General features: G+C 50.3%; 2 protein-coding genes across 5 annotated transcripts in view; one reads left to right on the plus strand and one right to left on the minus strand.

The window, feature by feature from the left end:
- UBA52 (ubiquitin A-52 residue ribosomal protein fusion product 1) overlaps positions 1-25,944 on the minus strand; it is a 112,907-nt gene that overhangs the window by 26,606 nt on the left and 60,357 nt on the right. The window lies entirely within an intron of this gene.
- The window catches only part of ELL (elongation factor for RNA polymerase II), a 48,413-nt gene that overhangs the window by 16,629 nt on the left and 5,840 nt on the right, over positions 1-25,944 (plus strand). For 3 of the 4 annotated variants that reach the window (XM_027472387.3, XM_027472388.3, XM_072029198.1), the window contains exons 2-8: positions 6,220-6,267; positions 10,960-11,081; positions 11,409-11,572; positions 14,229-14,482; positions 17,510-17,634; positions 20,761-20,857; positions 23,693-24,188. In XM_027472387.3, the coding sequence (XP_027328188.1) occupies positions 6,220-6,267; positions 10,960-11,081; positions 11,409-11,572; positions 14,229-14,482; positions 17,510-17,634; positions 20,761-20,857; positions 23,693-24,188 (1,306 nt within the window). Of the gene's footprint in view, positions 1-5,790; positions 5,815-6,219; positions 6,268-10,959; positions 11,082-11,408; positions 11,573-14,228; positions 14,483-17,509; positions 17,635-20,760; positions 20,858-23,692; positions 24,189-25,944 lie in introns of those variants that run through there. The other variant, XM_005031077.6, reaches the window with a different exon arrangement.

Genomic DNA, 25,944 nt, shown 5'->3' on the forward strand with positions numbered 1-25,944 from the left:
AGTGTAGGGGCAACAAAAACACCCTGCGGTTCAAAACACCCTTCGGTTCTGCACTGGGGAGCAAGGATTCACTTGAAGCATGCCTGGAAAGACTGACTTGAAGTGACCAAGCCAAAACAAGAGATTTTCACTGGGTAACAAGAGATTTTCACTAGGTTTGAGCACAAAATTGCCCAAGTTCAGCTCTCCTAGGTGTAAAGCCGGGCTGAGTGGTGTCAGAGCTGTTGGTTGGGTTTCGGAGCTGAGTCCCACGGAGCAGCTTCGTGCCCCGGGGAGGTGACTGCTCGGGCAGTTTCCCCACCTCGTTTCCCTTCAGCTCTCTCACATCTGGTTCGGAGCTGCTGTGAAACCTGCAGAGGGCTTTTACCTCGTCCTCACCTGCAGCCTGGCGAAGCGGGGTTGGCTCGGTTTGGGTTAAGGCCCCCCCCAAAAAAAGGGCTGTGTCCCCCACCACGCCGCGTGGTGTTCAGCGAGATCTTTGTAACCAGGATTAGCTGAGCTCAGGGGATCCAGGCATGCGTGAGAGCAGCCTCCGTGGCCAGCTCAGCGCTCGTGCCTGTGGGGTGACATCTTGATGACAGAGGAGTTTAATTGCTTTCTGCTCTGCTGATCCAAGCCATTGTCCATGTAGGGACTGGCTCCCTGCTTTACGTTGCAGGCACAAAGCGTTTCGATTAGGCTACAGATTTTTAACTTAATCATGGGTCTTACTCACCAAACTTGCTGTATGGCAGGTGGGCTGGCGTCCCCCGTGCTCGGGCTGGGCGCTGATGTCCGACTGCACGTGCTAACAACACCTTACCACTGCAACTCATAACCACCACTTAATACAACTCCTCCCCTGTCTTACAGGGGCACTGGTTGCTTTTGAGCCTGAAAAAAAAGGGAAAAGTAGGGAAAAACTACCGAGGAAGTGACATTTGCGCTGTACGAGCTCACATAAATTACGCAATTACAGCCGAGGAAGCCGGTCTGTATTTTGCAGCCTGGCAATTAAAACTTGAAAACGTCCAGCTTAGCGTTTTGACAGACAGAAGAGATCTTTATCGGGCTGCTGCCGCTTGTACTGCGCCGTGCTAGGATTTGTAGGCGCTGTAATACTGCAGTGATAATCTGCATCCAGTAATGATTTTAGGAAAATCATCGCTTGCAATATCTCTGATGCAGTTCGTGGGGCGATGGGTATGTCTCTGGCTCCTAAACCTTCACCAAAAGCACCTTTTTTCTGGCGACTTTTATTAAAAACTCAAGTGTCCATCCCCAGTGCTTCTGTTTCACATTGGAGAGAGGAGGAATGAGAAGGAGAGCGGGGAGCTGAGCCCAGCAGGTGGATACTTCCATCATGGGACAGCCCTGCCCTCCTCAAAGTAATCGATGGGGTAATTTCGGAAAGGAGAGGAGAGAGCAGACATGGACGTTGGGTAATTTGGGGAGCGCTCCCCGAGGAGCAGGAACATTGCCTGCCAGCACCTCTCGGTGCTGCACCGCTCCTGCACGAAGGCTGCTTGGGGCACGGTGGGGTTTGCATCTCCAGAAGGACCAGGGGGACCCCGAGCCCTCCAGGAGCATCCCCGTTGGCACAGCAGCCGGTGACACCCCTCTGAAGTTCAACTCCTGCTTCGGTAGCTTTGGATTTACATAGGATTTCCAAGACTTTCCCAGAGAACGTGGTATTTGACTAGTAAAACCAGCAGCTTGTCTCCAAGGCGTGTGTAGCATAAAAAGGGCTGGGAGGCTTTGTAGTTTAGGTCAAAAAAGAAATTATATGGGATGTGTAATTTTCAAGTCTCGGTAGACCTGATCCCATCTGCAGCCTGCCAGCTTCCTCGGCTTCAAACGAGATCGTGGGGAGGCCTGGATGGCAGGGAGACGGCATTTTAATTCCCTAAGTAATGGACGGGACATAAAAAAGAATATTCAGGAGGCTTTTTTTTACCTGCTGGGCTTCTGGTAGGAGGTAAATAGAAGCCTTAGAAAGGGGAACGTCCTGGGAGAAGCCTTTTGTCTCTGCGGCGCCTCCCGGGACGGCTCTGGTAATTGAGCACCGGTAAACTCTGCGCACGCACAGCCGCTTGGAGTTGTTGTGGCTGCATTCAGAGGTATTTATTTCCACGGGGGTTTCTATATCTTGCCACTCGTAATGAACTCTGGGGCTCTGCGGTGTCTCCTGCGAGTCTGTCGCCCCGAGACGCCGGGCGGATCCGCTCCTGGTTTGTCTCTGACGTCCCCAGGTCTGCGCCGTGCCTTGAAAACAAGGAGCGAGCACCAGTATGAATTTTTGAGCCGTGCTTGGGTCTGCAGAGCACGTTCTGCATCAACCAGTAACCAGAGAATTGGAGGAACTTGGGGGTTGGGGTATGAACTAGTCTGAAATGTAGGATTTTTTTTTTTTCTTCTCATTTTCGTCGCTGGCTTTTCAGGTGTGGCTGCAGCCCCACGCGACCCGCTACGTGTGGCGCTTGAAAATGCCTGGCTGCTTCCCGTTCCTCTGTGTATTTACTGCTGTCCTTGCCACGAATTTGAAATGTTTGCAAGGAGCTTTGAATTCTGCAAAGAACCCTCTCGTTCCAACACAAACAGGGCCAAGCTTTCATTTCCTCTGCTTGCTGGGCGTTTGTGACTCTCCAGCATCCCAGGCAGCAGGCAGACACCGGGGCTCAGTAGGGGCACGTCGTTGCCATATAACGCTGCCTCCAGGACGGATTCCAGTAAGTGCACAGCCCGACTTCTCGCCACAAAGTGTTCCTCCATTCCCTGCGTTTCCCCGAACAAACGGGGAGGTTTCCAGCTGCTTGCTTGAGCTGAGCCAGCCTGCCCCGAGCCCCTCTGGGATTTCTGTAGGGCCACAAACAGTCCCCGAAGTCATGGGGTGGGTTGTGCAGCCCTATTTTTCTGGGCCTAGGTGGGAGCTGCCCGTCCAGCTTTCCCCCTTGGCGTGGTTAAAACCTCACGGCATGATCAGACCAAGCTGCCCTATAAAGTATCCTGGTGGCTCCACGTGCCATTTTTATGGGGTTTATTGACATTTCCTAGTTCCTTCTTCCTTCCTCAAGCTTCCATGAGTCAGATCTGGAGAACTGCACTGCGAGGAGTTGCTAGCCCATTAAATTTATGGGCTTTTACCAACCTGAGTTAGGGCTTACGAGTTCTCCTCGTCCAGTGAAGCTAGAGGAGGGCGAGCAGAACAAGGTGCTGATAGAAAACAACTGTTTGGGGGGAGCTTTGGGGTTGAGTGTTCATTTTTTTGGTGTAAAAGTGTTAAGTGTTCATTTTTTTGGTGTAAAAAGGTTTTGGTATGGGTAAGACTGCTACAGGAAGGACTCAGCAGTTTGGGAAGGCACGAGGCTGCATTTTCTCTCACGGTAGGATGGGAGGGAGCTTGATGCATTTCTTCATTATTAAAGACCCCCTGCAGACACTTCTCTGCTCCCATGCATCCCAGAAGCCGTGTTTGGTTGCTCCTGGACCTCCTGAAGCAGAGAACTGGACCCTCTGGACCCCCCTGGATGTCCCTAAATCCCCCTGGACCTCCTGCTGGAGCTGCAGGGGAGCACAGCGGGTACCTGGCGGCTGCTTTTGGGGCCAGGGCTGTTGTCTCTTGCTCAGAGCAGTCACCTCGCTCCCGTCCTGATCCTGCTCAGCAGCCGGTAGCTATTCTTAGGTGCCCGGGGAGCCTCACGGAGGAATAAAGCCTGTGCAGGTGGCTGGGTTGCTCAGGTGGATTTCTCTGCCTTGTTTTGCCTCTTCGCTGAGATTTCTCCAGGGTCCTTGGCTTACCAAAGATGTGCTGAGCCCCAGGAGCTGGGGCTGAGCAGCTGCTGGTGTGCGTTGAAGGGAAAACAGGAAAAAAAAAAACAAACAGAAATATGGAGGGAGTGTGCTCGCCCCCAGTGGATGGTGCCACAGCTTCTAGGAGGCTGAAACGAGGGAGTTGGCTGCCTGGCATCACCAAGAGGAACGGGGTGACTCTTCAGAAGGTGGTGGAGGGATTTGGGAACGGCAGCAGGAGCTCCTTGGCAGTGGTGTTGGTCTGCGGGGAAGGCTGAGCCAAAGGAGCTGCAGATCTAGATGGAAATCCACTTCCAATTTGGTTCAGCTTAATTCATCTTTAATTCGGAGCGAAGGTGTCCCCGCAAAGATTCAGGGAGCTCTATTAGAAGAAATTAAAATAATCTCTTTGATTAGGGTGGGGTGCATGGGTTTGCTTTTGCCCTGGGTGCCCTGCAGGAGGGGGTTGTGCACGTGCGGGACTGGCCCCGCTGTGACACTGCCGAGCACGCAGGGTGCAGGAGGGTGAAGTGCTGGTTTCAGGAGGTCAGTAAAGCAAAGCTGCAGCTTTCCATCAAGCACAAACTCTCATTTTTAAGTTTGAGGTTGCACATTTCATCTCAAAGCATTTAGCGTGTAGATGAGGGGGTTTATAACTTCTGTAATTAAAGCTTGTCCTGATACTGCCGTGCTGTTACCTTTCCAGCCCATTGAAGTCATTTTCCAGAATGACTCGCAGGACTTCACGAAGCCCTGACGAGCCGTACAAGATCCCTCCTCGGGTTTTTATTTCCCATCCAGATTTTTTTAACGTTTCGTGTGCTCGTGTGGGTTTCTGGACGCCTGGCGCTGCGCACGCTGACACCGGGAACAAAAAGCTGGCCGGCCCGTCCATGAACAGCACGCTGTGGTATGCGGTGTCGTGGCACTCAAAGAATTCAGTGATCTCTGTACGAAGAGCAAGAAGTTGTTTATTGGGCCTCTATAAAGGTTGCAATAAAGCTGCGTTTGCAACGCGAGGCGAGTGCTGTCGGCTCCGAGCACGTTCCCCCTTTGCTCGCTGGCAGAAGCATCCCGTGAGGAGTCAGGGGGTGCTGTGGCTCTCTTCACGTGCAGGCGATGAGCTCTTAAAAGGCTCCGGAGGCTTTGTCTTAGCGTGAGCTCATTCATTTGTGGCAGAAGGATTTTTCGTGCTAGGGGATTTTTATTTTTATTTTTTTCCCTTTTTGGTTAACGTCGACGTATTGCGGCTTAGATTCTTCCGTCCTGGGCTGGGAGAGCCTTTGGGAAGGTTTTATGAGATGATAAACGTAGCGGGCTCTCAGGCTGTTAACCCCCATGCCTGCTTCTGCCAGCAGGAGGTTTTGGGATCCCGCGTGGCACCAGGACGGTGCCAGAATTTGGGAGCTGCCACCGCTGACCACAGAAGGGGCAGCTCCCTTTAAGCTCATGAAGCTCTTCTTAGTGTTTTTGCCATGAAAACGCATCTCTGACACACGTGGCAATGTGTTCGCTTCTAAAAGACACAGCAAGAGGCTGGGAAAGCCTTCTGTCTCGGGGGGCTTCTCCCCAGGACCCCCCAGGACTGTGCTTTTCTGCCCCATGGGGCACGGGTTTCGTTCAGCATCTCCTGGGATTTTCCCAGGGTTTAGGAAGTGAAACCAACACAGCCCCAATTCTCCTGAAATTTGAGGGAAGGGGGAAAAAAAGAAATCTCGGTGGGACTTGGATCGTCTTTCCCTGGGGGTGAAACCTCAAATAAGAGCCGGGGTTGGAAAACCGTTGTGAGCCTTGTGAAATCACAGCACAGCGCTGCAGAAAGACCAAAATCCTGAAGTAAAGCCTGAACTCGGTGGTGTTTCTCTGTCTGGAGCACGTTTAAGGGGTTTTAAAGCAAACTGGAACGATTTCACGAACTGCAGGCAAATCCTCCTGGAGGAAGAGGCCGATTGTTGGAACGGGCAGCGCAGCAGCAGGGTTTTGCAACGAAGCCGCAGTTTGCTTTCCCAGCGAGCTGCCAGCTTTCTCCTGGAAAAAATGTGCCTGGTGCGTTCTCACAGCGAGCACTGTCAGAAATTTTCCCCTCAAATATCCCCCGTTCAGCTCAAAACTTACATAAGCACTGGAGGCACACGTGTCGTCTGTTCCCTGCCCGAAAAGCGGTGCAGGGAGCGGGAGGGAGCCCGGTGGAGACGATCTCGGAGCTTTCCTGCTGTCTGGCTTTCAAGAGTGAAATCGTTTAACCGGTGGTGACGTTGCACTTTTATCCCTTTTCTAGGTACAAATCGATAATTCGGGAGTTTTCTCTCGGAGTTGTGTCCATCTCTGAACCTCGTTCCTTTAAAAAAAAAAAACACAGTTGAAAAAATGAAGCTGCCTGCTGGTTTGCAGGGAATGGCTGAGCTTGAGACTTCTCTAATTATTTTTTTTTTCCTTTATTTGTTTTTGTAGGATTCTGTGACATCAAAACCAGTAATCCAGTTTCAAGGGAGCCAAGGGGTAAGTTTGTGTATGGGTTGCCTTGGGAAGTGCTTTACTGGCTTGTTTATGCAATTATCTGAGCACGGGCTTTGTGCTGTACCTCTGTCCTGCTCCAGCCCAAAGAGCGATGCTCTGACCTCTGAAAGCGAGGGATGTGAAGCTCCGACGTGGTCCAGGAGGAAGGAATTGTTCCAATTCCCCTGACCACGTGGGCTCTGTCAGAACTTTCCTCCCACTTTATTTTCTCAGCTTGCTTGATCCGTAGCTCTGCAAAGTGCTGCTGGGGGGAAAACTCGGTTTTATAGGGTGGGTAGGACGAGGAGACTGCGAGTCCACTGCTGGTAAGGGTGAGGTGGGGGCAGCCATCCCTTAAAACCTCGCCTGTGTCCTGGGGAAACTCCTCGCCAAGCCTGGTAAACGTGGTGGGAGGCTTTGGGCACAAATGATGACAGTGGTGGTGCTCAGAGGCTGCTGCGAATGCCCCGAGGCTTTATTTAACTCGAGCTTCTGAACAACTGGGCCGTTTCTGTGAGTACCAAAAGTTTTTTATATTTAGGAGTTTTATTTCTTTAACTTCTGCTCCGATGACCGAGCTCCTCCAGGGTATTTATAGAAGCCTGAAGCCGTCTGTCATGCCGGTTACTGACAAGGGTGAGATTTAATTGGTAGCTTTTCTCGTATCGCAATGCTTCGGTGAGCTTTAATAACGTCACTTAGACAGCGTTTAGACACCAAAAGGTGAGTGTTTCTTCGGGTACTCTGCAGGAGGAAGGAGGGTGCAGTGTTTTCAAGAATCTGAACTCAGCTGTAAATAACTCCGTGATTTTTTTGGGGTGGCACAGCAGAACTTGGAAAAGTGCTTGAGTTAAGTAGGCAGTGAAGTCAAGCACGGGGCTTGCCCCTATTTTCTCTCGTGGTGTTGGTTTCCTTGGTCCATAGCAAAACACAGCAGGAAAGACACGATTATTATCAACTTAGAAAAGTACAACCTGAGAAATAAAGAAAGGAACAATTTCCAGTTTGTTTTTTTCCCCTCTGATTACAATTAAAGTCCCCAGAAAGCTCAGTCCCGATGGCAGCTGAAGCTGGGTAAAATTGGAAGCAAGCAACAGAAGTGGCAGGGCGGCGTGATTTACTGTCGGGAGGTGAGCAAACAGCTTTGCCTGGAATAAAGAAGCCAAAGGACAGCAGCGCCTCGCCTCCCCTTCACAGCCTACCTTGGAAGGATCTGACTTCTCCTGTAGAGCTGCCTAAGTGCTGGAAATGCCTCCTCTTGTACTTAATCTTCGTCCTCAAAGGAGATGCAAACAGTGGCACAATTAATCAGAACAACTTTAACGCTCCGCTGCCCTCAGCTGCCGTGCTCCTCGTTTGCCACGCTGCGGTATTAGCGGTGCTGGAGCACTTCTGGGCTTTTCCAGGTGAAGGACAAGAAAAAACAGTTTTAAAAAAAATGCAATTCCTTGTTTAAAAAGAAAAGAACTGCAGTCGGGCGCTGGTGGAGGAGCGGAGCGGCGCGGCTGGAGGGAGATGTTGGAGCTGACCTCCGCCTGCCTCCCGCTCAGCTGCGTAATTAATTGCACTGTCGAGTAAAGGCCAAAGGTAGGGCTTTGAAGAAAGCGAGCCCCAGCTCAATTGGGGCAGATAGAAAGAGCTCTTTGTCCTTTTATTATTATTTTTACGGGGGATGACAAGAAGCTGGCAGCTGTGTAACCATCTGGTTTTAAGTGCAGCGCTCGTGTATGTCAAGACTGCGCCCTGCTTTAAGGAATTAACAGCAGGGCTTTAAATACTTCCCAGCGAGCTTTCTACCAGTCGGGCTGAAAAGACAATTCCAGTAATTTAACGAGTTCCGAAATTCAGATGGATTCGCCTTGAAACGCGTTTGGTTAGCTGGTTATTCCTGCAGTGCGTTTCCCCCACTATACCTTAATTCCCCGGTGTGTTGCCTTCCCGTTTGGCTTCCTAATAAATGTTATGGAGAGGATTTCAGATTAAACTTCGGGGGTTTTTAGCTTTTGTACTTAGCACGGATGTCAGAGCGTGACTTAAGGCAGCATCCAGTGACACGAGACTGGAGCAGGGAGACTTCTCTGCGTAAGTACCCATCGCACAAGGACATCGCACAAAATCCCAAGCATTTGGTGTTCCAAGGGGAGCAGGATGTAAAATAAGAGCTGCTGCTTCCTTACTTTGGTACTTCCTTGCTTTTGGAGGTGGCAGCTCCACCGGCAGGGTGCTGGAGGAGGATGTTGGTGGCTTCATCCCAGATTTCCCAGCTGTGATGGGGTGAGACCTCCCGAACGGATCCCAGTCTGCAACAGAGCTCCCGAGGCTCCACAAACTGTGCTCAGCGAAGGATCCTGGCCTTGGGAAGCATTTCTTTATGGCAGCACCAGTCTTTTTCAATCACTTTTTGGGTGCACTTCTGTAGCTTCAGAACTTCGATGGGAGTCGGTGGTTGTGCGTGGAGCACGAAGGCAGGACCAGGACCGCTTGGGTGCTCCTTGGGAGCAGCACCTGCTCATTCCACCTTTCCATCACAAACTGGGCTTTCTTTGATAATTTTACAGCTCTGTACAGAGTCCTGAGCACTTTGCTTGTTCCAACACGCACGTAGATGAGATTTTCAGAGCTCGGGTAGCAAAGCTTTGCGAGCGGGGGGAGCTGGAGTGCGCGACTTGTTTTTTTGGTAAAAGCAGGCAGAGAAATACTGAAGAGGTTGGGGTAAATTTGCAGGTGCTTACTGGGGGCAGCTGGGACAGGGAGGAGGAGGAGGAGAACTGAACTGGGGAGAAAAGAAACCTTCAGGTGCCAGGTCAGTACGGCTTTCTTACAAACGCCTCCTGGGTACGGAGCCTTTGAACTGAACGCGATTGGAAAATATTACACGGCCCCTGTTTCTGGGGATGAAGTTGTGCTGGTATAAATAGAGGAAGGTGAAATTACCATTCAGGGCGAGCTGTACACAGATGAATATTACTTGAAAGAAGAAACATAAGTCACATCTGTACCGAGCTATTTTTAAGTGTCTATGGTTACTGGTGTAAGACTCTGCACCAAAATTAGGGCTCCCTGTGAGCAGTTACCATGCTGATTTGGTGGCTTGAAACCTTCTGTTTCAGCTAAAAATAATTCCTAGATAACGGCCGGTTTGCATATGCTACACTTTTCAGTACTGGCACAGGCAGCGTTTAACGTTCATGTGGCTCTTGCTTCTGTCTCGTTTTACGTCCTTCGGAGAAGCTGCCCGAGGAAACTGCAGAAACGCTGCAAAAACACCGGAATTGGAGCTCGCCGAGCAGCCATTTTTTACAGTGGTGAATCAGGAGGTGGATGTCAGGCCTGTAATGTATCCGGATGGCACATCTGCACATCTTCCAGGCTTTAAAACCTGCTGTGTCCAGCACAGCTTGCTCATCCCCACCGGGGATTAAGGCTGGACCAGCACAGCCCCCTTGTGCTCTGCACCGTGCCCTGCTCACCGTAAATTAACCAGCGGTGAGCGACGCTGCCTGTAGGACACCCAGACCCTGCTCTTCACCTAACCATGAACTTGGGCAGGCTCTCAGCTCTCCTGGGAAGCTCACGGGGTTTTATCCCTTCCCCACGAGTCGGGGAAGAGGGTGCTGGGTTGAAGAGCACCCCGTGCAGAGGGCGAGTGGAAGAGCTGCTGCCACCCAGCCCGCTGCGGGTCTCACCAGCGTTTTTCACCAGTTTCAGGAACATCCATCTGCTTTATGGAAGTGGCACAGATGCACGCGGTTTCCAGGCTGCTGTGGATGGCTGAGGTCGAAGGGAAACCACCCAGAAACCCCTCCTGTGCCCGCAGCCATGGGTGGTTGCCACCAGTGGGTTTGCGAGGCGTGCGTGTGTCAGGCATCCACGTGGCAGGCTGGGTAAATACGGCCGTGTGCGGTGGAGCGTAGCCTAAAATAGGGTGAAGCCAGCATTTCCTCTGCCTCGTTCTCTGGAAGCCATTTTAATGATCAAATATTGATGTGATGAGCTCCGGTGCCACGATTTCTGTTGGACCTCGAACGCAGAAAAGAAGGAAACATTAAAAACAAACCACTTTTAAAGCTGAATGGCTGGGGGGAGACAACACGGGTGGCTGTGGAGTTGTCTGCGGAGCACACGTAATGCTTGATTAAATATTGAATTTAGCAGCAGCGTCACACACACCACAGTGAGCCCTGAAATCTCGTTATGGAATTATAATCTCTTAAAAAAGAATAAGCGTGCTATCTAGCGACCTGGCTTGTGCTATGTTTAGTGCTGGATCACCGGGGCTAAAGAAACAAGTCTCAAATGCTTTGAATTGAACGTAAACAGCGGTAGCAAGCCTGTTTTAAGCCTAGATCAATAGAATTGGGTCAGATTGCGAGAACAAGATCATCGTGTGCCTTTGGAAGGCAGCGAGCCACCAGCTCATACCTTTGGTCTGTTACAGATTTTGGCCTTTTTTTGTTTAAATTGATCTTTGTCTACCTCTTTTGCCTTTTTGGCACTATAGCCTGCAGTTTTGCTGACTTCCATCTCCCTCATAGCTTTTTTCCAGCTTGCTCTTCATGTTCTCCTATGCAGTAATCCATAGGCTTTACTTGTATCGGGTTCCAAAACGGCTCAAAACATAGTGACTGCTGAAAAGATGAACTCTGTGTCAGCGTGGGCTACCTAAATGACCTGCATTTCTCTCCTTCCCAACAGCACATCGCAATTCCGAGGCCCGACCGCCCCGCGGAAGTGCGGACTTTCACGTTTTATCTTTCCAATATCGGCAAGGACAGCCCGCAGGGCAGTTTTGACTGCATCCAGCAGTATGTATCTAGGTGAGTGATGCATCAGAAAGAATCCAGCCATTTCTATCCTACCTTCTGTGGAGTTGTTTCTCTGTCAAACTTAAACAGAACTTAAAGAATGCCATTTCTTTTTAGAAATAGAATGCATTTTCTTTTTAAAACTTCTTTCTTTGTGATCTCTTGGTTTGTGTATGCATTTGGATAAGCAGGCACCCACAGAAGAACCTGTTTACCCCTCTCAGCACCTTTCTGTACCCTCCTGTTACTCAGATAACACAACCCCAGCTATGCAGTGGTGACAGAAACGTGCCCGTTCGCAGCGCTGGGAGTACCTTTTCCATTGCCTTTCTCTTGCAGCAACGGCAATATCCAATTGGATTGCCTGGGAAGCATACAGGATAAGATCACCGTGTGTGCTACTGACGATTCCTACCAGAAGGCAAGGCAAAGCATGGCACAGGCAGAGGAGGAGACTCGCAGCCGGAGCGCTATAGTCATTAAACCTGGGGGGAGATATGTAGGTAAGCAGCAGCGTGATGTGAGCGGCTGTCCTCACCTCCTGAAGTCGTGCTGACGTTTGCTTTGCTGTGAACAACTTGACCATGAAAGTCCTCAGCAAGTATCTGGTAGTTCCTCCCGGGTGTCTGATTCACTGTGGCCCTAGCCTCCTTGCGTTGTGACTTCTCTGTGGCTTCCATCTTCCCTCTGGAACTTGTGTGGTGCTGGTTGTGTGGCCTCTGAGGGTTGCCTGGGCACAGTCACATCACTCTGGCATAGTTCATATTTGTCATGCGGTGATGCTGGGAGCACACTGATGCTTTAAAGCGTCTGTACTCCTAACCAAGCCAGCTAAAACGTCCTGCTGCTGTCACACAGCTGCCGTGTGCCTGCACTTGAGGCCCTTACACGCAGCATCTAGGCTGCAGATAGCAGGGCACTTGGGTTCAGCAGCAAAGATTAGAGCAGAGCTGCTGACGGTAGCCTTGAACAAACCATCTCATTGTCACAATGAAAGGAGAACTCTTTGGAGAGGAAATAAAAATGTGGCAGTGAGCTCGACGAGCAGCCTGCTGAGACCTAGCTTAACCTCAGTCTGGTCACAAACTCGGGGCATAAATACTAAGCAGAAAGCGGAGTTCAGTTCTTGGAGCCAGCTGTTTTTTCATGTGATCTGTAGCCGGTCGCTTCTCAGAGGGTGGCTGTGATGAGGATGGTGAGTTGCAAAATGTAGAACTGCCCCTGACTCATTGTTTTATCAGCCAAGTACTCAAAACTGAGAAATGAGATAGCAATCAGGAAGGAAATGCATTGATTTCCTGTAGACGAGAAGATTTCGTTTAGCTTGTATTTGAGAACTTTACAGTAAGTGGATCGAGTTGGTAGGCTCGTGAGGCAGATTCTCAGGGCAAACTGCTTCCCCGAAAGATGCAGCAAAACTTTCCATTTAAAAATAGCCTCACTTAAACGTTTTCCCTCTCCGAAATGGAGGCACAGCCATGGAGAAAGCACTGGAGGGAGGCGTGGTGCTGCTTGTGCAAGATGTCAGTGTTTAAGGTGGGAGAAAAGCAGCGTAGATGTGAACTAAGACATGAATATATGTGGAGATAGGTGATAGGGATCTGGGGGTGCGTGTGCTTATATGTGCTGAGTATGTGTGTGTACACGCTTCTCTCTCTATAGGTATATAAATATTTTAAGTGACTTGGTGTTCTGCCTTTGCTTAGTTTTCTCTTCCCCTATCGCTGCCCATTTTGGCTCCAGCCCCAAGTGGAAATGTCACAATGTGTTTTTGCTGTTCACGACCTGGCAGGAGTTAGGGCAGTTCTAGAAAGCCTCCGAGTCTTCTCGTGTCCCATTGCTGGAAATGACGTCCAGCCTGCCTCTGGATTTGGGGCTGTTTGATGTCTGATTTGTTGTTTTTCTCCCTCGTCTTAACTCAGCCCCGCTGACGACGGGTCCCACCGCCTTGCATCAGCGTGGTACATAACAAAAAGCCAGGAAATGGGGGCTCAGTTATGCAATCTGCATTTCAGTAAAATAAACACTGCAGACAATCACCAGTATCTTCAGATGACTCAGTTGAAAACGTTGCTTCCTAGCAGTGGAGAATTGCCACGCTGAAATAAACCTCCAGAGTTTTTGCAGTAAATGCTGGACGTTGTTTGTCCCACTGAAGGTCACTGGCGTGAACTGTGGCTGCTAATTGCAGCTCCATGTTTTAGACCTTGGGACCCGCAGGGGTTTTTTTTTATTTATTTGCTCTTGTCATCTTTGGGAGCAGGAAGCTGGCTTTGTGACCCGTTTCTGGGTTCAAAATAGTGCAGTTCTCTGATTTGTGCCCTAGCCAGTGATGTGGGACTCGGCTGAGGATTCTAGCTGGAGTTGTTTTTTCATAGGAATGGGAAAAATGAATTCCTGTGTAATGCTGTAAGAAACCGAGAAGCACACTTGGGATGGAGCTGAGGAAGCTGGCTCCGAGGGCTTGAGATGAGCATGGGAGGCAGCTTTCTGTCCTCAAGTGCACACAAATAAACGTAGCTGGAAGGCGAAGCAGTTACTGCGACGAAGCAGAAGGGGTTATTCTGTGCAAGCAGGCAGCACGCTAACGAGTAGGCGAACGTGTCGGGGTTGGACCCCCTTCGTGTTTGGCGGGGGGGAAGGGAGGTGGACCCAGCCCCATAAAGTTCCCATTGTTCTGAAAGCAGAAACATCTGCTGGAGCAGCGTTTTTGCTGAGATCAGCAGCAGGGAGCCGCTCGTTGACCACTTCGGGTCTTTCCACTCTATATTTCGACTCTCCTACATAATAATGCTGAATTTTCTCCTCGTAGGGAGGAAAAAAAAAATAAATAAATGGTGAGATTAAGCATGGGGATACGTGCACTTGGGATAAATGAAAAGCTAGCGAACAAAGAGGGCTTTATGTAAGCTTGTGGCCAGTAATGTGCAGGTCTCCAGAGCTTGGTGTTGCTGTTTACTTGTTGTGAGCCTGTCATGAATCATAAAACTCACGGGACAGCCGTTCCGGCGGCGCGTTGGAACGGATGGGGTGTGCTGGTTGTGTTTGTCCTTCATTGTCATCTCCTGGCACTCGTGTGATGAGCTCCATATCCGCGCCGCCGACCCACTGGCCTTTGCGAGGTGACTGCTGCAGTTCACTATTCTCATCTCATTTTAGGCAAAAAGGTTCAGGTGCGTAAACCTGCACCAGGAGCTTCCGATGCTGTTCCCTCCAGGAAGCGCCCAACGCCAGTCAACCTTGCCAGTGCAATAAAGAGAGGCAATAGTGCGATTTCTCAGAGACCCTTCAAAGATAGGGTTGTGCACTTACTGGCACTAAAGCCTTATAAGAAACCTGAACTTATTCTCAGATTGCAGAAGGATGGACTTTCTCAGCAGGACAAGGATTTGCTGGACAACCTTCTGCAACAGGTTTGTACCCTGACGAAGGCAACGATTTAGGTAAAGGGAAACGTCTCCTGCGAAGGGAGTCGATTCTGTACGAGTCTGAACGTGACCTGTGTATCTCAAAGCTGCAGCTTGACGTTTCTTTGGAGGCCGTGTCCCACTGGGGTTCACAATTCACACGATTTAGGTAGCAGGAGCCCCCCCGTGTGTACGCTGTGTGGTAGGGGTGTACAAGCAAGCTGTATGATTTCCGTTCACCACATCAGTCGCTTAAGGGGAACCAAAAAGAAGTTGGTTGTGGGGAGAACTACCTAATGGAGGATCTAGGAGTTATTTGAATTATTATAACCTGTAAATCCACTCCATACATCTTTATTAACGTGGAGGTAAAGGAACGTGTGTGTTAATACATGCAACGTTTCCTACGTGAAGGGAAAACGTGTCCCTCTCCACTAAGCTTTACGTCTGTATTGCTGGAGCCCCGTGCCTTCCTGCTGGAAGAGCTACTGGTTCGGTGTGAAGATCATGCAGCTTCTTGCCAACCATATTATTTGTATGTCAAGTGTGAAAGCTGTCTCCTGGCTGAATCAGTCCTTAACGCTTTGAGTCATGTTCAAGGTGCCATTTTAGGGCTTGCAGTGAATACCTTCATTGCTCTCACAGTGCAAAACGCATCGGGGATATTTATTTAAATGCTGCAGCTGCCCTCTTCTGTACTGGATTCTTAATTTTTACTCCTCTCCATAGCTGAGAAGAACGAGACAGAGCAAGGAGTTGCTTTGCCCAAGGGCACAGGGCAGGTCACACTGAAAATGGAGTTAGTGCTGGCACAGCTCGCTCCTTCCCTAGATTTTAATCCCGTAGCCCTTAATTTTCCAGCAGAGCTACAATTCCTTTGCACACCCTTTCGATTACTACGAATATGTTTAATAATGGAAATCCTGTTGCTGGTAATCATCTTTTATCGATGCTCTCCCGACCCCCTGGCAGGCGAGGGGAGCGCTTGGCAGCGTCGGCCTGAGCGGGCCAACTGCTGGGTTTGCTGGGAATGCATTGCTTGTAAACTCCTCTCCTCCCAGGGCTCCCATCCCCAGGCAGACACGGATAAACTTCAAAAAAAAATTACAGGCTGCGTTAAAGCTACATGTCTAAATATGTCTAGGTGTGGGTTTCATTGTGCTCTCGCATCTCTCGGAGGACTCCGTGTTCCTGCTGGCCTTTTTGCCTCATTTTGCAAGGTTTCTATTTTTGGGGAAGCTTGGGGTGGAGCTTGCAGAGTCCAGCCCCAGGAAAAACAGGGAGGTGGCAGCTCCCAGCCTCTGTGCAGAGCTCCAGCCTCGCCAGGCAGCGTGCCTCCTGCTGCACAACGGGGCAGAGCATGACCCAGCTTTGCTTTCGTCTCGTGGGCACGTTTCCTGGGCTATCTGAATGCAAAAGCCAGCTCAAATTCTTCTTGTGTTTTGGCTCAGGATTTTGGAAAGCTGACAGAACTGAAAGGAAAAACAGTGTTTGTCATGTAAACTGATAACCGGGCTTTTTATTTTGTTGCTTATCAGCAGCGCTTTGCTCTATTCGGTCTTGCAGCTTTTTGCTTTTAAATTCCTAGATTTATAATATTAGGGCAAAGTCTCCCTCGAGCAAAAGCAGGATTAACGACATCTTTGCTTAATTCAAGATTTTCCACTACTTCACTTGCTTTTCCGAGGTTCTCATTGCTGCGTGGATAATAGAAACTCCCAAACAAGCCGTCCCCTGAACAGAGCGAGCGACGGAGAGCGTTAATCCTTCAGCAGATGTGCTGTTTTATCTCCCCTGGCTGAATAAAAGCACCTGCCAGTCTCAAGTGCAACACAGTGGTCAAACTGAGGGGCCAGAGCTGGGAACTGGAGACGCTGCCTTGTTTTTTTTTTCCCCAGGGGGTTAGCCTGCGTATGGCCTTAGCCTTTGGCACCTCTACCTCTCTGTCCCTTTTCCCATAAATGAATTTAAGGCATTTAAGGCATTTTTTTTCCAGCCCTGGTGTTCCACGCTCACCTCAGAAGGGTTGACTGAGTACAGCATCCATGAAACTGTCACTGCTAGACGTACTGGGGCGTTTTGCTTTGTGCCAACGTTGGGTTTTTCAGACACGTAACCAGCAGCAAGAGGTTAAATTTTCTGCCAAGCCGTGGAAAGACTGATTAAAGTGGGATAACTCGTAGCAAGCTGTTTCCATTCTAACACAACTCTGCCGGTTCCAGCAGTGTTTCCTATCCACGTAGGCACCGTGCAGAGTCTTGTGGGGGAAAGGCACACGATAGAATTGGAGAAAATGTCAAAGAGCTGCTTGGACGAGTGTCCTGCAGCTGCACCGCAGGACTTAGGTGCTACGATTTGCTGTAAAACCCTGGGTTATAAGCCGATAATTGCAGGTTTTGTTGTTGTTTCCCTAAAGCAGTCCTCAGAAAAGTTCTCCTCCATAACATCGAGCAGGTGATCCTAACACACGTAGCTGTGCAACGTAATCCACGAGCTCCCGACCGCGTTACATCCGCAATGCATTCTCTGCACCGCTCCTCCAGAAACCAGCTGCCTGCCTCCTGCTTTGCTGGCTTGCTAGTGAGAAATTACCTCCTGGCAGCTGTTAACCGAGCTATGGCCACGAGAGTTCCTCTATCAGCTAATAAATCACACCATTTGAGCTATCGGACAGTCGTGACGAGTGAACTGCCTCTTCCCCCTGGGGTTTATTTCCAAGTGTTGCCCCAAAATTGATGCTGTGCTGTTCCAAACTACCAGGCTGAACGATCTGCTTAGATCCGACTTGTTCCTCAGTAAATTCCATGTGTTTTGGAAGTTCGTAATGAACTATTGCACTGACAAGGCAACAGAAAAGCATAGTTTGATTAAATCATCTAAAAAAAATTTGGAAATGAACTGTATAGTACTGACTCGTTCCCTGACACCACTGCCACTAAGTCTGCTGAGATTTTGCCTACATCTCAGCTCTGTTTATTGTAGCGAGTGAGGAGAATTAAATCCTAATAGTGTTGCAAATTACTTTTGTTTCAGGTGGCAAATTTGAGTGCCAAGGACAGCACTTTCACACTGAAAGATTGCGTCTACAAAGAAGTGCAGAAGGACTGGCCAGGCTACTCTGAAGGAGACCAGCAGCTGCTGAAGAGGATACTCGTTCGGTAATTATTCCACCTTCTCTCTAATATCTGCAGCTCAGAAATATTAGATTGCTATAAATCAGGGTGACTGAAGTCAGTGGAGCTGTGGGAAGTTGAGCGTTTGGATTATTTTAACATCCAATAAACCTTTGTCAGCCAGTCACCTGCAGAAGTTGGCCAAACTGGAGAGTTAAGTGGATGCAATCTTCAGGTCGTAGGCTGTAATTTAATAGTAACTGAAGTCATTATGCTAAAAGCTACAGGAAAACCTGAACGGGGTAAAAAGTTAAACCTTAATGGTGGGGTAAAATCCTGGGAGAGGAGAGGATTAAGCCAAACGTGTGCGGTGCAGCTCCCCGCTGCAGCTCTCCTTTCCGTGTCCCGTATCTCCTTGTGCACGGCTTCCTGTGCAGACTGCTGTGTTTGTTCAGGACAGCAAGAGAAAGTGCCCTGCAGCCGCGTCCCCCCCGGCGTCTCGCCCCTGCTGCTTCTGTGCTCTGTTCCTGCGGACATCCCCAGCCCCTTTGAGCTGTTTTCTTGGAGGCCTCGCTTCATTTCTGTAGGATGATCTGGATATTTTACTGCGCTTTTCTCCGCGTTGGAAATTCTTTTGCTATCAGTCACGTAGGCTGTGCAAGACTGAGGTTTGATTGCAGGGAGAGATGCGTGACCGTGGCTGGAAAAGCACGAGGCGGTTCTTTAAATCCCCTAAAACATTTAATGCTTGTCCTCCTGCCCGTAAAGTACCATCTGGCCAAGAGCTGCACACCCTACCTGATTTCATCTTCCTGAAAATGGCCCTTGACCGAGTTAGAGCAAATGATAGCTCTGTCTCAGTTGTTAAAGATTTTTTTCCCTTAGATGAAACCTAAAAACTTGGAAGCTTTTAGCTGTCAGGCAGCAAGAAAAGAGCACGTATCCCCTAAATTCCTGAGGAATTCTGCCCCGAGTGTTTATATGTGCCTAGCTGGATTTTCAATGTGTGTTTATACTGACTGGAGTTTGTAATGCGGATAGAAATTTTACCTGGCGTGTTTCTGAGACATAATCTTAACCAAAAGCGCAATAAAATAAGTGGAGCATGCTCCGTTTGAACGGTTTCCATGATTTGAAAGCACAATTGGCTGGGAGATGAGACTTTGTTAAACCAACAGAATCGTGCGCTTAAAGTGCTTTGGCATGCTAAAAAAAATATAAATAAAAATCAAACTGATTTAAACGGCCTTGATGTTGAATTATAATTAAATGGAAAAATTCAAGTGCCGTGCAATCTTTATGGCTTTCAGAAAAAGTTAATTTCTCCCTGTAGAAGGCAATGTTTACCGCTTTTTCTAGAATTGTGGCATTCAGTTATGCGAAGGTCTAAAAATAGACCTTGGCAAGGATGTGTTCAACTGTACAAACAAAGCCCCGCGCAGCCAGCGCAGGTAATGAGGCTACAAAATGGAAAAAACATGTCGGGCTGAAGACGGGAGAAAAACATTTGCAAAAAGGGCACGGGCTGCAGCCCTGGGGCTTTACGCAGCTCGCGGTGGCAGGCTGCGTGGTTGCCTGGATCCATCCCATTGTTCGCTGTCCTCTCGGTTTCCACGTCCACTTGCTGGTTCAGTGGCTGCGCTAATTAACACGTCTGCAAACCCTAAAAGCACGTCTACCAAGGCTTGGGTTGGACCGGCTCCTTCTCCTCGTGGTGTTTGTTTTCCCTCCTTTCACCATTGTAGTGAAGTGTTTTTCCGCTGCTGAATTGAAAGCTGTCGTCTTTCACTCATTTATTTATTTTTTTTAATCCGTAATTAACATGTTAGGAGATGTTCAGGATTACTCAGGCCAGTCAGGAGGCATCCAGAAAGCCGCTTGGCCCTGGTGTTTATGGAATTTCGCTGCTCCCCTTCCTGTTTTCACAGTCCCCGAGCGCTTTCCTTGAGTTGATCCCTGGCTGTTGGGATCGTTCTAAATAAAAATGAAACAAAACAGCAACTGCAGCCAGCAGGGCAGCGAAACTGCAGGCATCTGTGTCAGTGCTGTACGGCTGAGGTTAAAAGTGTCTAGTTTGGGACTCTTATCTGTGAAATCATCTCCCCAGTGCTTGAAAAATGGGGGCTTTGAAGCTGTTGTAGCCTCTCGTGGGAGAATTTAGACGTTGGTTATCGAGGCTGTGCAGCTGGGGACGAAGTGGCTGCAGAGCTAGTTTGTTAAAACCTCGAACTCTGATTTTTTTTAATGCTTGATGGCTACAACCTGATGCCACAGGAGTCTTTTTCTGGGTGATAAATGGATATATGGGCTCTCTGGTTCATGTCAGAAGGGTGGGGCAAAGCTACAAAACTTGATTCTGAGCTGTAGAGCGCCCCTTGGGCGGTGGGGAGTGCAGGCACCCACCATGAATGGGAATTAACACACTTACGTGATGAGAATGAATTGCATTGTCCTTTTTTTTTGCTCCGAGAGGTCTCCATTGTTTGTCAGATACCGCAAACACAGAGCAGAGCAGAGCTATTTTGCATGATGCGACTTAAAAGTATTATTATGAAGCCCGAAATGTAAATCCTAGAGGACCAATAACGCGGTAACAGTTCCTGTTATAATCCTGCTCTTCCTGAGCCCAGAGGGGCTTGCTTCTGAGAGAAGGCTGCTGTGCCTGTGAAATGTTGTTGTAGTGGTGCTAGAAGAGGGAGAACTTAACTGCTGAGCATCTGAACTTGAGCCTCAGCCCCTTCTGAGCGTGCTTGCCTTCTGAATTGGTCTTGAGAAGTGAATTTCACCTGCGTGAGCCAAAAACTGGGCTGAAATCAGTTGAAATAGTCTTGCTTGTTAGGCTGTTGTCAGAAGGAGTTGTCAGAATACATAGCCCATAAATTTTCAAGTTCAGTGCCAGTCTTTACTAATGTGTATGGGTCATTTTCCTAAGGTAGATACTTGTGTAACCTGTCACCGTGTCAAGAGAGGGAGGTAAAACTGCCAGAAAATCAGATCCTCAGCAGGGGAAGGAGCTCCTGTCCCCAGCTGGGGCTGCCTCTGCCCCTGCCCCAAGTCCTGTGGTGTCACTTGGAGGCGTTACCCCACGTGCAGACAAGTGCAAAACTCAGGGGAAGCAAGACAGAAGCAAGCAGGCGCAGGATTTTAACGACCCCACCTTCTGTTTTTCAGGAAACTCTGTCAGCCCCAGAACAGCGGTGGCTTTCAAGGAGAAGCGCCTTCCCTGAGCCCACCCAAGGACAATGTGAACTCCAGCTCTCCTCCTCAGGTGGGTGCTGCCTCTCTCTCTCGCTCTGAGCAGCAGAGAATCAGGAACTGAGACCTGCTGCTGCCAGACCTGGGTCCAGGCCGAGCTGTTCAGCCTGTCTGTGTGCTGACCGCCTGCTACTGGAGGCTGTAAGGTCAGCAGGGATTGGGTTTTGTTTTTTCCCCTGAAGTTAGAGCCTAATTCTAGGCTTCCTCAGCATCTCTTCCTCCTCTGGATGTGGTTCGGTGATGGACTGCAGGGAGGCTCTCTGACAGTTTGCTCTGAGCTTTAGTTTGAAGGGCTAAATTTTTTCAAAGTGCCTCCGTACCTCTGGGAATTCCAGGGGGAACGCGAGCTTGTGTTTTGCTCATTACTAATAATTGACTGGAACGAAGCAGTAATAAGCAGCTCCCAAACACGGCCGAGTTATTAAAAACCTTGACCTTTTGCAACCTAATTGCCATGACAGATCAGGAGCACGTTGGTCTGCTCTGTGATTTGTTGAGATGCCAGCGCAGGGAGCTGTGAGTACAGAAGAAGCCGGATTTCCACGGTGAAGAGCTCTGAAGCAGCTCCATTTGCTCGTGTGTCGGGCAGAGCCTGTCCCCACCGTGCCTCGGTGTCTCTTAGCGCTGACTTCCCGTGCTAACACCGTGAAATGCCAGCTTCCCTTCTCTGCTGTGGGTCAGCCCAGACAAGTTGAGTATTTATTCTCCTCCTGCCAATGGAATGTGTAATGCCTGCTTGTCTGGACAGACGCACCGAGGATTAGTGGCAAAGAATATTAGCAGGTAAGGAAATTATGCGCTTTCTGGCAGCGAGAGGGAAGCAATTCGCCACTGAGAACAAGAACTGTGCGACTTGTTTGCCAGGTAGCTAATTCCAAATCCTCTCTTGTTCTGCTCTGGGCTTGTTCCTGGTGAGTTAAGAATGGTCCCCTTCCTTCGAGTGAGCTCGGAGAGGCACAGTGCTCTGAAGAGGCTGGGCATGTGCCTCACTTAGCCCGATTCTGCAGAAATTCAGGCTGAAAGGTCACCTCGCTTATTTAGAAAGACGTGAAGGTCTGCAGGAGATGGTTTTAGCCTCCCGATTATCTGACCAAAACCATGGGCAGCTGATTGATCTGGGTGTAGAAAAGGCTTAGTGCAGTAAGGGCAACAACGAGGAACAGGAATGATTCCAGCAGCGCTGCTAACGTGGCCTGTCAGACAGCAAAGCACGGGGCACTTCTTGTAGGCTGTTGGTTTTTGATGCTACACGTTACAGAGCTGTAGTTTCTACTTAAAGGAGGGTTCCCTTCTCATGGTTGCAACCCCAGCAGAGGACTCGGTGATTTGGTAGCCTTAAAATATTTAAGTTGTGGAACAAAAGCAAATCAAAAGGTTGGCTTCAGCATTTTAAGGAGAGAGGTGGCGCAGCAGGAATTGCACAAACACCTTTACACCCAAAGAGGTGAAGTCGGAGGGGAGGGGAGGTTATTTGTCAGCTTTAGAGGAAGGTAAGGGAGAGCTGGCAGCTCTCAGAGCTGGCTGCAGCTCTCTGACAGCTGTCCAAGGGAACAGCCCCTCCTTTGGGGCGAGGGACAGCGCCGTGCCCTGCGTGCAGAGACAGAGAAATAACGACCGGGGGGAGAGGAGCGAATTGGTGGCTCCTCCACAGAGCAGCCACGCTTCTGCGAGGGAGCAAACTTTCCATTTGCAAACGCACACACAGTCCTGCCTGAGACAGCAAAGAAAACAATGAAATATCCAACAGAAACAACCCCAGCTAGCCCTCGCTTTCCGCCGGGCACCAAAAAATCTTTCCGCAGACTTTCTGCAGCCCGTGGCTGCCAGGCAGGCGCGCACGGAGCTGCACTGAGGGCTGGCCAAGGTAATTTGGGCTGGCTCGGGCTCCACGCTGAGCTGATGGGAGGCTGGGCTGCTCCACGGCGAGACTTCCCTGGGTTGACCCGAGCCTGCAGACGGCTGGAATCGCAGGAACTGGGGGCACGGAGCCTTCAGCAGTCCCACCTGCGTGTGGCCGGGGGGCTGCTGGGGATAAATGGAAAGCTGTGCTCTCTGAAGGGAGGGATATTCCGGTTGTGGCAGCCCGCGTGACGTGGCTCGCTGCGGATGACCTCTTTTTGCCTGAAATTCTGAGTACTTTGCAATTGGTGCTTTCTCTCCTCTTCTGGGAAATGCCTCTTTGAGAAGAGGAAGGAGCGGTGTCGCGAGGGCAAAGCTGTTGGCCTCGGAGCTGGTGAAGCTGGCTGGGGGTTCAGTGCAGAACGTGTCGATCCCTCCTGCTCTGGGGGTCCTGCACATCTTTCCCCAGCCTCCCCAGGGACTTGGAAATACTCAAAACACCACCAGAAGGGATGAGGAAGGGTGTTTTATGGCTGCTTGCCTTCTGAGTGCCTGGGAGGGGGAGGGAGGAGGACAAGGGCTGGTTTCTGAAGGGCTAGGCTGGAAGTAAGGTCTGAAGAGAGCAAGCTGGATGGCGTGGCCTGTTAAATAAGCAGTGCAAATTAATTACTGATGCTATGGGGGGCTCTGAAACTGTCACAGCTCCGCTCTTCCAAGGAGCCATGGGGCTCTGGGGGCTGTCGGGACGCGGTGTGGGCTGTGCTGGCTCTGCAGGAGCTGGGTGCTGGTGGTCCTGGAGCCCCTGTGCAGGGTGCTGGGGCTGCAGGGACCTGCCTGGGACCTGGGGAGATTTGCTGGCAGCTTCCAGAGCCCTTCTGGTGACAGCCCTGTTCCCAGCACTGCATCCCCACCTAGCGGCAACAGCACCGAGCCAAACACCGCATCCAAAATCCCAGCCAGGCCTCGAGATATTCACTTTTTTTTTTTTTTCTCCCGTTTTTCTCCCCAGAAACGATCCCAGCCCACGGAGTTTATCGATCCCGTGGCCAACAAGAAGCCCAGGATCTCGCACCTGGCTCACAGGGCTCAGCCCACCTTCAACGGGAAGCTCAACTCCGCCAACGGCAAGGACGCCCCCGCCGCCGCGCTGCCGCCGGCACTCCCGGAATCGGTGAGCTCCAGCTCCAGCCTGCCCGTGCTGGAGCTGCCCAGGCCTCACGATCCCCTCGCGGACGTCAGCAACGACCTGACTCACAACGGCAGAGACTGTGAGAGCTCGGAGCAGGCCGACAGACTGAGCCACCCCTTGCCCACAGACTGTCCCCAAACGAGCAAGCACAATTGCGGCTCGCCGTACGTCAAAAGCAAGAAAAAATCCAAAAAGCACAAAGACAAGGAGAAGGAGAGGAAGGAGAAGAAGGGCGAGGAGAAGTGCAAAGAGGAGAAGCAGGACTGTGAAGTAATAAAAAACGCTGACTTAGGTAGTGTGCCACAGGATGTCACAGGTACGTCGGTGCTGGGAAGCCCCCCATGGGTTGCATTCGTGTTTCTCTGAGCATAATTTCTGCCCTGAATCCATTTGAGGGAAGAGGCTGCGTGTGTCATCCCGCTTGCAGAGCCCGTGTGGCTGCTGAAATATCGCTGCTGTCCCTGCCTACAAATCAACAAAGGCTCTTCCTCCCAGAAGAGGCTATCAGGTTTTTCCTGTTCGACCTTTGCTGCCGTTTTGGAGCTACCTCAGCCCGTGTCATGTTTCTCCCAGTTCAATTAAAAGCTTTATTAAGACGTGGTGATGAAAGGCGGGCATCGAGAGCTGTCGGAAAGGCAGCGCTGCTTGATTGCCTCCTGCTCTCCTGCGTTGTGCTGGGCATTGTGATGGCTGTCGTATTGATTTTGAACTCGGTAATGAAAAGTTAGGAGCAGAAGCTTGTAGTGTTGGACACAGCAGAAGCGATAGATAAGCCCTGTGATAAATGCTGCTGGGGCACCACACCACCAGCTCCTTCAGGCTGAGGGCTTCCTTGCTCTGTCCCACTACGGGTCTGAATTTCTCGGTTTGTGGAATAACAAAATAGCGAGACTTTTAGCCTGTTAGGTGCAATAAGAAAGCTTCCCATCAAAAAATGCATTTCGAAGTCAGTTCTGTGCACTCTTAGAAGTTAGAGCAGAGAATACACATATTTATTGGCTAATCCACTCCGTTCCCTTGCAGTGCCTGCTGCTCTCCTGCCTTCTTAAAGCTCTCCGGAGCAGCAGGAACTCCCCTGTAGCTCCTAGGAACACCACAGCCTGGTTCTGCTGCTCAACTTCTTCTTGCATCCCTTTTGTTTTCCTTCACCCCTTTTCTGTGCTCTCACAGCTCTTCTTCCGAGCTCTTCTTCATGCCTGGTGCATGAAAACCACCCGCGTTTAGCTCAGAAGGGGCAGCAGCTCAAAAGTGAAATCAATTTGTCAAAAAAACTGGAATTAATTCGTCACGTTTGTGGAAAGGGAGAGCTTCAGGAGCAGTTTGGAGCTGCGTGGTGGCAGCTCTTGCCTCCCCTCTGCCTTTGTAGCACCGACAGCACGCCCTGGTTGCTCGCTGCTGGTGTTCAGCTGCGCTCTGTACCCGTGCTCGCTGTACCTGGGGGCTTTGTGATGCTGCTCCGAACAAGCAGATACTTCTTCTGCTTTGATCTTTTGTGGCAGTGCTGGTTTGTTTTATTCTTCTGCCCGTGTTAACAAGTTGTTCTCCCTGATGTACCTCCTGTCCTGAACAGCCGTGGAGGTAGATGCGATCTGGGGGCGGACGTCTTGTCTTTGTCAACAGTTTTTGAGTACCAAAATGAGCTGAATTCTCCCTCCGTGGAGTTGCTGACCCTTTATCTCCTTCTCTGCTCTGCTTTAAAAGCAGCCCGGTGCCCGGCTCTTTGTGAATTCGGGGTTTTGTTCCTGCTGCGTGCTGATGTGTGCGAGGTGACAGAGCCGGGCTGGCCTCCGAAGTCAGCACAAACAGGATGTGGGCAGCGGCTGCTGGGATTTGGGGCAGTTTCGGGACTTGGGATCCTGCTGCCCACATTTCTGAGCCGTGGTGGGGGCCTGATCCTGCTGCTGCCGCCTGCAGCGAGCAGCTGAGGTCTTCCCAAATGCCCTTTGTGCCCAGAGGCTGCAGGGGAGAGGATTTCTCCTATTCCAGAGGCGCTGAAGGGACCTCGGGGTCCTGTCTGCAGACAGTAGGTGGCACTCACAGGCAGACCAAACTTTCTCCTCCCTTCACCACCA

Source organism: Anas platyrhynchos, chromosome 29, assembly GCF_047663525.1.
Source record: "Anas platyrhynchos isolate ZD024472 breed Pekin duck chromosome 29, IASCAAS_PekinDuck_T2T, whole genome shotgun sequence".
Taxonomy (NCBI): domain Eukaryota; kingdom Metazoa; phylum Chordata; class Aves; order Anseriformes; family Anatidae; genus Anas; species Anas platyrhynchos.